This window comes from Chenopodium quinoa, unplaced genomic scaffold, assembly GCF_001683475.1.
Source record: "Chenopodium quinoa cultivar QQ74 unplaced genomic scaffold, ASM168347v1, whole genome shotgun sequence".
NCBI lineage: Eukaryota > Viridiplantae > Streptophyta > Magnoliopsida > Caryophyllales > Amaranthaceae > Chenopodium > Chenopodium quinoa.
This window is the reverse complement of record NW_018744647.1, coordinates 1,408,390-1,424,200: the sequence shown is the minus strand read 5'-3', so window position 1 is coordinate 1,424,200 and position 15,811 is coordinate 1,408,390. Positions and strand designations below refer to the sequence as shown.

The following is a 15,811-nucleotide window of genomic DNA, read 5'->3' as shown; positions in this document are numbered from 1 at the left end:
TAATCGAGTTGAGCAGTTCGGACTCGACTCGGTCAAAGCTTGGTCAAAACTCGGCTCGAGTTGGCTCGACTCAAATTCGACTCATCTCGAGATGTTAACGAGCACAAGTTGAGCAAGTTTTAACTCGACTCAATAAGCTAACAACTCATAATATATTTTGTTACTATAGAATTTACAAAGTTATTACCATGAACAAATTTAATAGTTCTAAAAATTGATATTTAATAAGAGTTAATTTATAGTATAAAAAATCATAGAGTAAATCTTTAATAATAAATAAAATAATTAAATGAAAACATTATAAAGTGAAAAAACAATAAAAGTCTATAATTTTAGAAGGGCCAAAACTTTAACGAACAGATCGCGAGCTACTCGGCTCGACTCGAAACATTAATGAGCACGAGATGAGCATGTTTTATTGGCTCGAAACTTTAACGAGTACGAGTTGAACACATAAAAAAAAGTTTTCAAGTCAAGTCGAGCATCTTTTAGCTCGTGATCGACTCGCTCGACTAGCACCCCTAAGTGGGATAATACCCTTTCTGTCAACGAATTCTTTTATCACCCTAAAAGCATCTTAGTATAGAATCATCACAAACTAAAAGATGGCTTCAGGCACTAAAAATTTAAGCGACAATAAATTGAGGTGTATGTGGAAGTAATGGAACACTAAAGGGGAAAGGGAACAAGATAAAGACTTATATTATATGTAAAATTCCAGTAATGCTCAGACAGAAATAAGAAAGATTATTAGCAACGAGATATGTACAATCCATGAGAAAGAATTAGATACAGAACTTCCATTTAATTACACGAAGACCCATTTACCAAAAGTGGGTAGTAATATAAACATCAGATTTCAACCATGACATTATATCTAATTTACATGAAAACTAACAAATGAAACAATTGATATGGAAACAGACTACATATTGATTTACAAGAGCAGATCAGTATACTCCAATAGGCCATGGCTGTTGAGTGATTCCTTAAGCTTGTGCAAAGCTCGACTTTCTATTTGGCGTACCCTTTCCTTAGACAAACCAAACATGGCTCCTATTTCTGATAATGAGTTCCGTTTTTCAGATTTAGATCCTATGCCAAACCTCAGTTTGATTATTTGTCTTTCTCTGGGAGCCAGCGTACAGAGCAGGTTGCGTATATGTTTTCTCATCAATTGTTTTTCCGCACATACATCAGGCTTTTCAATCTTAGTATCTGCAGTGATCTCCTGCAAAAAAAATTGTCCAGCAGATGAGAAAAATAATAAGGCTAATGATCAAAGTGAACATCAAATGCAGCAGAAGCATATATACTATCAAAATCAAAACACTTTTGACGATCCAATTCAGATGCTAGACTACATACATACTCCCTTATCCAAAATAAAAGTGATTCGAATATAGAATGCGTGGAAATAAAGGCCATCACATCGTGAGAATTTTTCTTATGTGAGAACACTATTTATGTTCTAAATTTTTACTCGTATGTTCTAAATTTTAAATCTGATGTTCTAAACTTTTACTTAGGCGTTCTAAATTAAATCAAATGTTCTAATTTAGCACTCACATGTTCTAACCATAAATTAGTTAAGTTTGATGTCATAAACTTTAAATAACTTGTTCCAAAATTTTAACTTATATGTTCTAAATTTTAAAACGTGTGTTCTAAAATTTATAATTATGTGTTCCATATTTTAAAGCGTATGTTCTATTATTTTACATGTATGTTCTAAAATTCTTTACTCACACTTTCTATATTTTATATCAGTTTGTTCTAAATTTTTATTCACATGTTCATAATCTTAAATCATATGTTCTAAATTTTACTCATATATTTAAAATTTTTAAAGCAAATTTTATAAAATTTTTAAAGCAAATTTTATAAAATTTTAATCACTTGTTCTAATTCTTAAATCAGATAATTTAAACATATTACTCACACAAATGTTTTAAATTATTACTCATATGTTCAGAATTTTAATTTGAGTCACATGTTCAAAATTTTTGCTCACATGTTCTAAATTTTAAATCAGTTTTCACATAAGTATGAATTCTCACATATAGACCTATTCTCACCGGATCCCTCCCATATATATATATATATATATATATATATATATATATATATATATATATATATATTTCTTTTTTTTTTTCAAAATACCCTTCCTAAGGTTGAATAATGACGAGAGGTATGGAGACAGTCCAACTACCATAAATGTTTAGTAAGGTGTGATAGACTCTTCCAAGTTATATGAGAACTATCACACTGTTCACGAGTGAGGTTGACTGGATACATTTAACAGTTTGATCATAATAGGGAGCTAATGGGCAGCCTTGACAATAATTGGAGATGTATAATGTTAGAGGATGCTCCTGCATGACTGACCATGTGATTGTAACAAGGGGGCTGCAAAGAACACCATCTCGCTACCTATTTCTTAGACTTAATTTCATGCGGTACCCATTTGAAACACTCCTTACATTTCCTTTCAAGCAAAGGAAGAATGAGTAGTTAGTACTCCCTTTGTTTTTAAGTGTTACAGTTTGATCAATACATTGATTAAGGATTAACTGTCTTTATTATAAAAAGTGTAAAGAGGGTAGTTGGAGTAATTAAAAAAATATACAGTAAAATTTTTATTGAAAGTAGGGTAGGAGAAAATTTATGAAAAAAGGAGTGGAGACCATGCAAAAAGAGAGAAGAAATATTTAATTATTAGTAAGTAATAGTTTGTCAAAAATGGAACTGTAACACTTTTTATTTTTAAAGGCTGATTAAGGCATGTTATCTTCAGCTTATTTTCAGTTCAGTTCAACTCTACTCCAATCAGCTCAGTGCAGTGCAGTTCAGTTTCTAATTTCCTTCTCTCATAAAATATTCAGTTCATTTCAGTTCAGTAAATCAGAACAGGCAATTATAAGCTTTTACATAATATCAGTTAGTAATTAGTAATTCCTACAGACGCACACGTAATCTTTCATAGGTGGTAAAGTCATTGGGAGACGGAAAACAGGACCTCAGATTGATACTTGTCTACATCATCATCCATTGCTACCATTTATGGCTCCTAACGAAACAACTATTCTTATGGATAAGAAGGATAACCACATTTTTGTGATACTACAAACATTTGCAAAACTGCTCCTAAACGTAAAAGAATCACCTGCATGTTGGGCAAACAGGCTTACAGATGGATGATTAAAAACGAGAAATCTAGTACTCCACAGTACATTCTGTCCTAAAGCATAATCATTAGCCAGAGAGTCTATAGGAACTAGTATCACTCTATTACATAAGCAACAGATTATATCATATTAGTCCAGTCTCAGCCATCCCTCTTGTTGGTTTCTATGTATCCCAAAGCTTTGTTTCTATTTGGAGCATCAAATACTTCATTTTTTTAGGTGCATCACTTTCTTTAAACGAAAGTTTCTAATTAGTTGCATCACTTTCCTTTTTAACTAATAAATTCTCTCTATCTCTCTCCTATCACTGTATCACATGCAATGGCGGTTCCAGTATGAGTTCAGCATACTGGATTCGGAAAATTCTATCCAATTTATTTTAAAAACAAAAACTACATATATACAATAATATACACAGAAATATAGTACTACTTGCTGCAGCCTAGTGGTAACTGCTTTGGAACATTGGTCGCGGGTTCGAGCCCCCCACACCCTTTTTATCCTTTTTTTTTTCATTTGCTTTACTAACTTTCTTCCTTCAAACACTAAACTAAGAAGACTCCGGTTCAATTGCATTTCAAATTTTAATTTTTCTATTAAATTAGTATATGTACATCCGAATTACATGGGCCCTATTTATTTTTTTTCTCTCTACCTCTCTTTACTCCAAAATTGCCTAAGAGTCCGTGAAAACTAAAGTGACGCAACTAAATAAAAAGCAGATGAAGTACATGTTTGGAAAATATTCCAAGGTTTCTCTGTTCATGTTTATCAATATTCATGTTTACTTATCACATGATTTATCATTAATTTTAAATTAAAAATATATATAGGCTTAAAATCTTGAGAAACACTGTCTATATGTAAAGCAGTTGAATTATGTAAAATTTCCTATTTGAGAAAGTAGAAATTATAACCAAGGCTAACATACTATGTCAATGAGCAAGATGGGGTTAGTTTGAGAAATTCTCCCATCAACTCAAAATTTTATAAGCCAATAAAAAATTCAAAAGTCTGGTTCAAGAGCCCCCCCCCCCCCCCCCCCCTTTTTCTGAAATTGAATATATGGCATCAACCATGGTGCTTTTATGAACCCAAGAACAAATTAAATAACAAATCAAAACAAAAAGCCAAGGGGAAAAAAAAAACTATCAAAATTATTTTCTTATGTGCAACTATCATATTCTAAAACAAATTGCACACATTGCATTTATCGTATTTGAGTCGACTTCTGTAACATTACCTGAAAAGTGGTATTCTGATCACTCCACACAGGTTGCTGCATTGAAAGTGGATGTCTCATCAAAATTAGCAAATTTTGCAGTTTCTCAACTGTAATTCCTACACGGAATGCCAGCTCTTCTATCGTTGGTTGATGATGCCCTTCTTGGATGAATAACTTTCTTGCTTCTAAGAACTTGGCATGGAGACTATACATATTTTCCTACAGAATATTTGCCAATATTCTATTATGTTAGTAAGGATGACCTCAACTTGCAACATTTTTTTGCCAGAGAAATCTTCTCATGCTAAAAAAAATGTTGACTAAAATTCTAATACGTTGTCAGCCACACCAATAGTTGGTGGTGTAGCCAATTGGCCACTTCACATATATGGGAATTATTTGAGCAATGGGGCTTACAGACTTACAACGATGATCAAATAAGGTTACGCCAATGTATGAAGGTTACCCCAATGGAAAAATGGGATACACCTTAAAACATATGAATATATTCTTTAATAAAAAAATTATAAAATTAAAAAGGAAAATACATTTTTATAATCCCAACTAAGGTTTATTTTTTTATAATCCTAACTATTGGGTCAGTTTGCATCCAATAAACCCAGCCGGTCAACACCAAGTCAATGACTTTTTGTAATAGGTAACCAATACACGTGTCAACCCGTGATTGGTTTATAAATTTTAAAAAAATATTAAAAAAAGGGAAAAAAAACTGAAAAACCTGATAGCCACTCCCCTCCCTTCCCGCCACCGCAAAACCCCATGACCAACCCCCATCTTGTCGGCAAACAGCCAGTCGTCACCCTTATCCCCCGAAAACGGCCGGCTAGCCACTCCTAACCCCAATAATCATCCCTAACCGGCTCACTCCAACCCCAAAAACCACCCACTCTCCCTTGAAAATAACCTCCCACCATTGCAAAACGACCCTCCTTTCTTCCCCAACCCCCAAATTCGGCACCCTGGCGATTTCACGGGTGTGGGAGGGCTTTTTCAAGCAGTTTTGAGGGTGTAAGAGTGGCACCCGAGGTTTTTTTCTTTTTGTTTTGGTTTCCTGGCGAAGGGAGGGGGAAGGGAAGAGAGTGGTTTAGGGGCAGGGGGTGATCGACTGTGTGTGGTTGGGGGTTGGGAGGACCGACCGACCATTTTCAAGGGGTTAGGGAGGTGCAGGCCGGTATTCACGGTGGGGGGTAGGTTGGAATTTCATGATGGAGGTGCTGGGTTTTGACGGTGGAGATGGCCGGGAATTTTTAATTTTTAGTGTTTTTTTTATTTTTTTAATTTTTATTTATTTTTAAATTATTTATAATATAAAGCCAATCATATGCTGACATGTGGCGTTTAAAAACCAAAAAAAAAAAAAAAAAAAAAACCTTTTCAACAGTAACCGGTTGGGTCTATTGGAGGTAAATTGACCCAATAGTTAGGATTATTAAAAAAATAAAGGAAAAGTTAGAAAAAATAATCCCAACTTTCATCAATTTTGGTAGAATAATCCCAACTTTGAATCATTCTAGAATAATCCGAACTTTGGGGGGTCTTTTTTTTCAATCCCAAATACCGGTAACCGGTGGAATGAGTTAAATTTATTTTTTTCGTTAAAGTGACACGTGTCACAAATTAATTGGCTAAAAGTATTAATAAAAAAAACAAATTAAAAACAAAATAAAAAAAATAACCACCAGCCAAAGCCCCAACCACCGCTCCGAGCCAAACCACCATCCCCCTCTCCGAAACTCCCAGGCAGTCAAACCCCAAGAACCACCGGCCCCTATACTTGAAAACCCCAAAAGCCACCAACCTTACTCTCGAAAATCCCTCGAAGCCACAAGCCCACTCCCGAAAACAACCAAAACACTCCTCCCCCCACCATCGAAAAAAAAAAAAATAAAAAAAAAAATAATTAAAAGCAAAATAAAAAAAATAATCACCAGCCAAAGCCCCAACCACCGGCCAATCCGGCAACCCGCCGGACCTCTAGCCTTCCCACACCCCTAAAGTCGCCGCTCCGAGCCAAACCACCATCCCCCTATCCGAAACTCCTAGGCAGTCAAACCCCAAGAACCACCGGCCCCTATACTCGAAAACCCCAAAAGCCACCAACCCCACTCTCGAAAATCCCTTGAAGCCACCGGCCCACTCCCGAAAACTACCAAAACACTCCTCCCCACACCATCGAAAACCCTAGACGCTAGGATTTCTAGGTGGGGGAGGAGTGTTTTGGGGTTTCGTGGTTGCAATTTGGGGTTACGGTGGTTTTTGGGGTTGGTGATTTCGGTGATTACGTGGGGTTTCGAGAAGAGGGGAAAACGGCGTCTCAATGGACGGGGGAGATGCGGCGGCCTGGCTGTGGTTGTGGAGGTTAGGGTGATCGGTGGGGCGGCGGGCTAGGCTATAGTGGTGGTCAGGTGCATGCTTCGGTGGGGAAAGGGGATGCTGGGTGGTTTCTTATTTTTGATTTTGTTTATGTTTTTTTTTTAAAAAAAAATTTAGACCAATCAGGACTTGACACGTGTAAAATGACCTGATATAATAATAGGTCATTGACTTTGGTTGACTGATTTGGGATTGAAGAAAAAGAAGACCACCCAAAGTTCGGATTATTCCAGAATAAGTTGGGATTATTCTACCAAAATTGATGAACGTTGGGATTATTTTTTCTAATTTTTCTAAAAATAAACCTTAGTTGGGATTATTAGAAGTAAATCGGCAATGGCTGGTATTATTAAAGTGTATTTTTCCTATAAAAAAGGAGGAAATAGAGTTAAACTTATTAAAATTAATTGATGTTACTCGCATTTTGATTTTTTTTTAAAAAAAATAATATAATAACCCACCAAAAATATAGGAGTTTGAAAGAAAAAATAAGAAATTCAAACAACTGAAACTTATCAATGATTCAGCAAGAATATAAATGGAGAGATTTCAAACTAATACAAGGACATCAACTCTTGAAAAGAAGACAATTTAGAGTTCATACCGGCAGACGGATGGTCTTTGAATGTTGAAATATGGCCTTTCTAATTCCTTGCCTTATCCACCAATATGCATAACTAGGAAATCGGCAACCAGCTTGGGGTTTGAACTTTTCCACACTCTTCATTAGCCCCATACTCCCTTCCTTTAATAGATTACAACAGGAAAAAAAAAAAAAAAAAAATTCTCAGTCTTTGGCTAGGTGATAATCTCATACAGTCATGTCGCCTAATCCGATTGCACAAGGGTTTTTTTTTTTAAGACCCTTACAAGCAGTAAAAGTAACAAGCCAAAAGGAAATGTAATGTTCTTTGGTTTATACAATGGCATATCTAGGATTCGAATACAGAATATGCACAAACAAAATCATATACTTTTACATGAATTAATAAAGGCTGTGACCTAATGGTATCAAAAAGAATGAAATTCTATACTAGTCATTGACAAAATTAACCTTTATTAAATGATTTTAAATGCAAACAATGCTGAGAAAGAAAGTGAGAAGACAAACCAAAAATAAAATTAACACCTTATTCAATAGAGAACACTCACTTGAAGAGAGAGAGAGGGGGGGGGGGATCTTTCTTAAAGAGGAAAGAAAGAAAAATGAAAAAAAAAAAAGGTACTTCGTAGTAGCCAACCTATCATCTGTAAGGTCAGTGAAATACTATACGCTTGCCAGCAATCTAAATAAAATTTAATGATATTCAGCTGCAACAAAACTTCTAAAATAAGTACAGGGTATCAAAGTGCATACACTTGTTGCATGCTAGATCCGCCCATGGTTTACCTGTAATAAGTCCTTAAGACTGAGGCCACGGTTCTGATATTGTTTAGCTATATGTACCACCAAACGTAAGTTGGCATGAATTAATTTTTCCCGGCTTCTCCTCCCAGAGAGCACCTCTGAATGCAATGCCACAATACTCATCCCAACAGCATCCGCCCACTCAGCAAATGTTGGTTCGCGATCAAATTGAGACTCAAGCTTTTGCTTCACATTGACTAATTTAATGAAGTTCTAAAACAGAAACACACAAAACTATTATTAGTATTCATTTATTTATTTATTTTTTTGGATAAAATCATTATTAAAGTTGTACAAGTATCAACAAAACTGTTGGCAGAACAATTTACAATGTACCTGTATTTCGGCAATCAAATCATTCTCTTGTTGTATGGTTAGCAACTGCTTCGTCTCTGGACCCCATAAAAATAGACGAAGAGGATCATTCGGATCATATCCTTCACTTGACCTTTTTGGATCAGCCTTTTTTTCAGGAAGACCTATCTCATGAATTACTCTAGGCCTTGAAGACTTCCTTTTCTTATTTCTCCTTTCTAAAAGCCGAGATGACCTAACTGTTTTCGGTGTTACTGTCGGAGTACTACTATTACTTGACCTGAAATACAGACACATTAGTCTCACACACCTAGTTGACCGAGACACTATAATATTTTATTCGGAAGGAAGGGGGGGAATTCAATTCTTGAAGTCTGATAGAGTATCCATAGAATATTCTCATCCTAGGTTTAGGAATTGTGTATAAGAATATCTTTATGATATCTTTACATATCTTGTTAGTAACCTAATATGATTAGAACTCTCATTGTAACCCTATATATATCGATCAATGGAAATCACTCTAATCAAGGATCTCTATATTATCTGACAAAGTCAAAATTAGGAAGACGATCCAGGGAGTGAAAACCAGTCATTGTATCCCTCAAAAAATACTTGCTTTTGAATGAAGCCAATGAATTAAGAATTTACAAGAAGTTGACTTCCCCTGAACTGACCCTTCATTGTGCTATTCCATAAGTCCAATAAATTTAATGAAAAATGCTAAAAAGTTCACCTAGAAGAAAAGGGTCCATCTGTCCCAACAACAAGTGCATCGGAGCTCTCAGCTAATGCCAGCGCTAATTTTGAGGCTAAAAGAGCTTCCTCAGCAAGTGAAATCACCTCGCATGATTTCAGATCCTTATGCTCACTCATAGCTTTTGAGGTTAAATGTTCCTCACTTATAGGGGACGTTAACCTGCAACAGAAACAAGAGATTGCTTAAAACGTGGAATAAAATTCTTAGAACAAAAAATGAAGGAATGAAAACATGTAAAATCCGTTTTATAATAACAGAAGATGTATCTAGTAGGACCTTACAAGAACGATGAGCCAGACCAATGGCAAAGCTGATGTTCAAGTTCCTCCTCGTGTTGAAGAGAAGTTCCTAATTGTTGTTGGATATATGCAGCATGTTCAATCTTCTTACCCTCCAAGGTGGACAGTAACTGCAGAAGAATGTAATCACATAATTTGTTAAACAACTGAGTGATTTCATTAAAAAAAACCATTTAGCAAACTTCTAAACGAGGGGGGGGGGGGACAACTATATAAATAGGCAAATAATATGGACCGAAAATCATGTGACAAATCTATTCCATGAAATCCAAGCACAGTCACTAACCTGACATGTTTTATCTTCTTTAAGCACAGATGAGGATTGCTTGCACTCATCACGCTGCTCATGTGATAGAACAGAGGCAGGAAATTGTCTCAACAAAGTAGTGGTCGTGGATTGAACAAAAGATGTTTGTTCATTGACCATGGATACTGCGATTTATGGACACATAATTTGATTAAGGAATAGAAACAGATATCAGATATTCAGAACATTGAAAAGAGATCATATAGCCTCCAGCAGTTTTACTTTACGGGTACTGTAAGATTACAGATATAAAACCTTTCTTTGTCATAAAAGCTAGTTTTTTCATTAAGTTTTTATTCACAATCACAAATAACCAAAATAAGAATTCTAGTTCTTCATGATAGAACCCAACCATTTATAATCATTCCATATGTTGGTAAACCTACGAAGAATAAATAACATAGCAACAAAAACTAAAATAGTACCCAAAAATGAGAGGTCCTAGTCCTAGTAAACCCACAATTGGAATTCTTTCATCTCAAAATTAACACCCATCAGTTGTAGTGATTTTGTCCTCTACTATCTCCATTTAGTTAAGTAAATGTAATTGAGATTAACTCGGCCTCTTTCTTAATCTACTTATGTTTTTCAACCACTTGTCGCGCCCACCCACATTTTTACATTCGCTCTCATTTCATCCTATTTTATCTTACACTCAGGCCCCGTTTGGTTTAACGTAAAACATTTTCAATGGAAAATTAGTTTTCATGGAAAACATATTTTCAAGGAAAAACACAATTGCAAATTAGTTTTCCATTGTTTGGTTGCATACGAGAAAAGTCCAAGAAAAATAAAAAATAAGAGTGGAAATGAAGGGATGAATGAGAGGGAAGTAAAAAAAGAGGTAAGGAAGAGAGAGGAAAATGTGGCTTCCCTTGTTTTTGGAAGGAAAATGTTTTCCATCATTAAAGATGGAATTTTCCACCCTTGAAAAATTGTTTTCCACTCCTTAACAAACCAAACAAATGAAAATGGGAAAAAATGGAAAATTCATTTTCCATGAAAACCTTTTACATCAAACCAAACAGGGCCTCACCTTTTCAATACTTTCTTAAAATGCATACCTACAGCAGGCTACAGCTACAAGAAAAACGTAAAAGAACGGAGGTAATACACCCTCGATTTTCTGTATTGTAATCAGCTCTGTGACTCAGTATTGAGTACTCATAGTCATATCCAGACACCGGTATGTATCGAATTTTATTGTGGTTAATTATGCAATTTTGTGACAGTTCTCCTTAATTTTTGCCCAAAATGAATCGTGTCGGTCTCACATGAGTACTAATGTAAAATGAAGAGTCCAAGTAACATAACTACTGAGCAATTCAACCAAATGAGGCGAAAATCTTTTCACCAAAACAAAAATTATTAAACTTCCAACAAGTGAAAGTCAATTTCCATATATATGATGATACCACGAAGTACAAATTAAACAAATTGATCCAATAAACATAAAATATTGACTAAATTACAGAACATAAGGATACAATTTAAAATGCAGAATAAAGCAAAATATTGGTGGGATAAGATAAAAGTAGTACCTGAAAGAGAAGAAGAAGCATTGTTTCTGAATTGGGTTCTTGGAGGAAATGAGGAAGATGAAGAGAGCAGATTAATGGCAGTTTCCATGAATTTTTGAGGAGAGAAAAAATGTTAACTTCACTTCAACTTGGTCCCTTCGTTCTAAGCTTTCTTCTCAGGTTTCAGCCTCAAAACCCCATTCTCAAATTGGATGAGGTTTGTTACTTGTGCGCGATTTTCTACATTCTTATGATTTTAAAACTTTTTTTTTTTTAATTTTTTTTTGGAGGACGGGTGTTTGGGTTTGGGTTCACAAATTAGATAAGATACCTATGAGGGGGCATTTGGTTAGATTAATGAAAACAAAGTGGAAAGGAAATAAATAAAAGGAGGAAAAGGAATCATACAATTCTTACCTTTTTCTTTGTTTAGATTAATTATAATAAAAAATCCATTTGTGTTTGAGAAGGGTAAAGGTATTAGGGCTTGTTTTTATTGACTGAATTGAACTGAGCTGAACTGAATTGAACTGAAATGAAATGAATATTTTATAAGAGAAGGAAATTAGGAGCTAAAATGAACTGAACTGAACTGAATTGAGCTGAACTGAACTAAACTGAGCTGAACTGAACTGAACTAAATTTCAACGTATGAGAACATGCCCTTAGAGTGGTAATAATTAGGGGTGTCAATTCGGATAATCGGATCGAGTCTGATATGGTCAGGTCGGATAAAATTTTAAAGTTAAGTCATACTAAATTGTCATGTCCACGCGAGTCCAATCCTGAATCGGATGCTTTTCGAATCGGTTTCGGATCGGGTCGGGTGTGCTTTTGACACCTATGGACTAACAAATTGGTAGAGTCCCTTACCCTTAGTTAAAGGTAATCATTACTAAATCTCTTAAGCAAACATTTGATAACAGTTATGGTTTAACCGAATTCGTTTCCAACCTAAAAAATACACTAACCAAACATGTTCTAAATGTTTGAAACTTATAGAGTACCTCAAACTCTCAAGATATGAGGTATGAGGTTTAGAAATGTAGGGTGTTAAGAATCAAGTTCCAAACTCATACCACTACGTTTCCATACACCTACGTTTGAAACCTCTCATACCTTGAGAGACAATTAAATAGAGAGACACAGAGAGAGCGCATGTTATAAATTTAAAAAGAGAAGAGAATATTATGATTATTACAAAGCATATACTAACTTAAAATATTGCAGTTATAGCAGTTATAACAAAATCTAGGCAGTTCGTTTGTTACAGAGAAATGATGTAATGATGACTAAGTTAGTTAGTTGTAACTAAGTCTACTTAGGCGGCAGAGTCTTAAAATCAAGTGAATTGCTATTTGTCGCTCCCATTTTACATAGTAATGCTCCCATTTTGACTTGAATGAACAAATATGCCCTTTATACAAGTTGTGTTATAAAAAGGACTTTGTTCCCCATATGGAAACATTATATCAAACGGTCCCCTCAAAGTACGATGTGAATATCCCGAGTCCACCAAATCGGTCGCCACGACCTTAAAACCAAATCGGTCCCCACGACCACCTTAATTCTTTTTTTTTAAATTAATCATAAAATTTTTCTGACGGGTCTTGGATCATGGACGACGAGTGGAACATCCGTACACCGGAGAATGCGTCGGAACATTCTATAAGTTTTTTTTTTTATTTTCTGTAAATAGGACATCCGCCTAAAAAATCTGGATGTCCCTTGGTGGATCCGCCTAAAATTTCCGAATCCACCTTGGAACATCCGGAAATTTCAAGCGAAAGTAGGGATCCGCCTGAAATTTCCAGATGTTCCAAGGTGGATTCGGAAATTTTAGGCGGATCCACCTTGGGACATCCGGATTTTTCAGGCTGATGTACCTTTTCCAAGTTTTTTTTTAAATATTAATTAAATTACTTTTTTTCTAATATTAATTACTTTTTTTCTCGATTGTTGTTGTGATTAAGTTTTTGATAATAAAGTAACTATTATTGTTTTGTAATACTCATATGATTTTTTTTGTAACATTATTATTATTAATTTTTTTATTATTATTGTTATTATTATTAATTATTAGGATATTTTGGATTTTAACACCTGACAAAAGGCTGAAAATGGTTTTTAACACCCCCCAAAAAAAAACTTTTATTTTAACACCTCCCAAAAATATAAAAGTTGGAAGTTAACACCAGTTAACGATTTCCGTCACGGAAATTTAACGTGGGTCCCACAAATTGGCTTCAACTTCAATTTTCACCCAGCAAAACACGAAACTTCCTCTCTGAACCTTCATTTCATTGATTTTATCCATTACAGATTTTTGGTGCTCATAATTTACAGATTTACAGATTTTTGGTGCTCATAAATCAAACCATACAAAAAATAAATAAAAATTCAACACCGGTTCATCTTCTCCTTCGTTGGAGAACAAAGCGACTGAGAACTTCCATTTTTTTTACCACCAATTCCGCCGCCCATAAAGGGCCCTGTACGGCTACTGACCAAGCCTTCGCAGCCAGCAAACATGTTAACTGGGGACCGGCCACCAAAATTAAATCAACCACCCAAGAAACCAACCTTGCCCCATCCCGTTAGCCACCCAGCTCCCTCCCCCGACCGACGACCGGCGAACCCATCCCACCCCTTTTCCCCACAAACGCAACCCAACCCTCTCCCTTTTCCCCTGCTGCCCCGACCCAAGCCACCACACCGAAACCACAATCAAAGATCTGAATCGCCGCAACCACCACCACTACCACCACTCTTCTGCAACACTTTGCTCCAAACCCTAACGAATCGACCCGCCTTAACCTTTTCGGCCACCCTAACCCCTAAACCACCACACCGTAACTTTTTTCGGCAAACTTAAATTGATTTCTAGACGAGGTTCGATGGATCTGCGATTTGCTCTGATTTCGGGAATTGATGTTGGGAATTGATTTTTTGCAGTTTGAGTGAGGAGGTGGCTGCAGGGGTTGCGATTGTGGGCTGGTATTTGGAGAGGAGCTGATTTGGTTGCGAGAACGGGGAAAGGGAAGGGGGGTGGGTTCGGTTGGCAGCGTAGGGGTGGGGGAAAGGGAGGGGGGAGGGAAGGGGTGGCAGTTGAGGGGAGGGTGGGCAAGAACGAAGGAAAGAGTTTGGGATGGCAGCCATGAAGATGAAGGGAGGAAGAAGACGAAGAAAAGATGAAGGGAGGAATAAGAAGAAAAAATGGGATGGCAGCCACGAAGGTGGGTTTCGTAAAAAATTGAAAACGAAGGAGAGTTGAAGCCAATTTATGGGACCCACGTTAAATTTCCGTGACGGAAATCGTTAACTGGTGTTAACTTCCAACTTTTATATTTTTGGGAGGTGTTAAAATAAAAGTTTTTTTTTGGGGGGTGTTAAAAACCATTTTCAGCCTTTTGTCAGGTGTTAAAATCCAAAATATCCTAATTATTATTAATTTTTGTTATTATTATTGTTATTATTATTATTGTTGTTGTTGTTGTTATTGTTGTTGTTGTTGTTGTTCTTATTATTATGATATTAATTAGTAGAAATATAAATATTATAAATATTATTATTATAATATTAATTAGTAATTATTGTTAGGGTATTACTGTTTTGTAATTATTGTTATTATTGTTGTTGTTGTTAGTGTTATTGTTTTGTAGTAGAAATATTATTATTATTATTATTATTATTATTATTATTATATTAATTAGTAATTATTGTTAGAGTAGTATTGTTTTGTAATTGTTGTTATTATTGTTGTTGTTGGTGGTGGTGATTATTGTTGTTGCTATTATGATTGTTGTTATTGGTATTAGTTATTAATGTTAATAATATTATTAGTTGTAATATTGTTTTATAAATATTATTATTAATATTATAAAAAATAACATAATGACATACACCATTGTTTTGTTTAATTTGTATAGGATATGGAATCTAAAGACGGCGGTGACGGTGTGAATTATAGAGGGAATTTCGTCACGGATATGTTATTTCCAACATTTGAGGATGCAGTTACATGGGCTGATGGTGTTTCCATAAATTTGGTAATTTATTTTGGTGAAATCGTCTTATAACAAAACCAGATATGGTCGGCCGTATCGATGTTTGCGATGTGAACGGTCACGGAGGAGCAAGCCGAGAGATTTGGAGAACGCGATACGGAAGGACACAAAAACCAAAGCTAATGGTTGTCCATTCTACATCAAGATATAGTATGAAGTCAGTACTAATAATTGGAAGATCCGTGCGAAAAAATGATCACATCGGGACACATAACCACCCAATGACTGTTACCAAGAGGGTCACCGTAAAGTGAGCGGATTGAGCCCGGGTGCGAAACAGGTTGTGCGTGACATGACAAAGTCCAAGGTTGCGCCCCATAACATC

General features: G+C 35.6%; 1 protein-coding gene across 1 annotated transcript; it reads right to left on the bottom strand.

Moving 5' to 3' along the window:
• Positions 1 to 734: 734 nt before the first annotated feature.
• LOC110701682 (RNA polymerase sigma factor sigF, chloroplastic-like) lies at positions 735 to 11,969 on the bottom strand. The gene is made up of 9 exons (XM_021879307.1): positions 11,441 to 11,969; positions 9,879 to 10,024; positions 9,575 to 9,702; positions 9,270 to 9,452; positions 8,555 to 8,813; positions 8,201 to 8,431; positions 7,415 to 7,555; positions 4,435 to 4,635; positions 735 to 1,231 (listed from the first exon to the last, which is right to left on the bottom strand). The coding sequence occupies exons 1-9, from the start codon at positions 11,526 to 11,528 to the stop codon at positions 938 to 940; spliced, it is 1,671 nt and encodes a 556-aa protein (XP_021734999.1). The 5' UTR covers positions 11,529 to 11,969; the 3' UTR covers positions 735 to 937.
• Between the last annotated feature and the right edge of the window lie 3,842 nt (positions 11,970 to 15,811).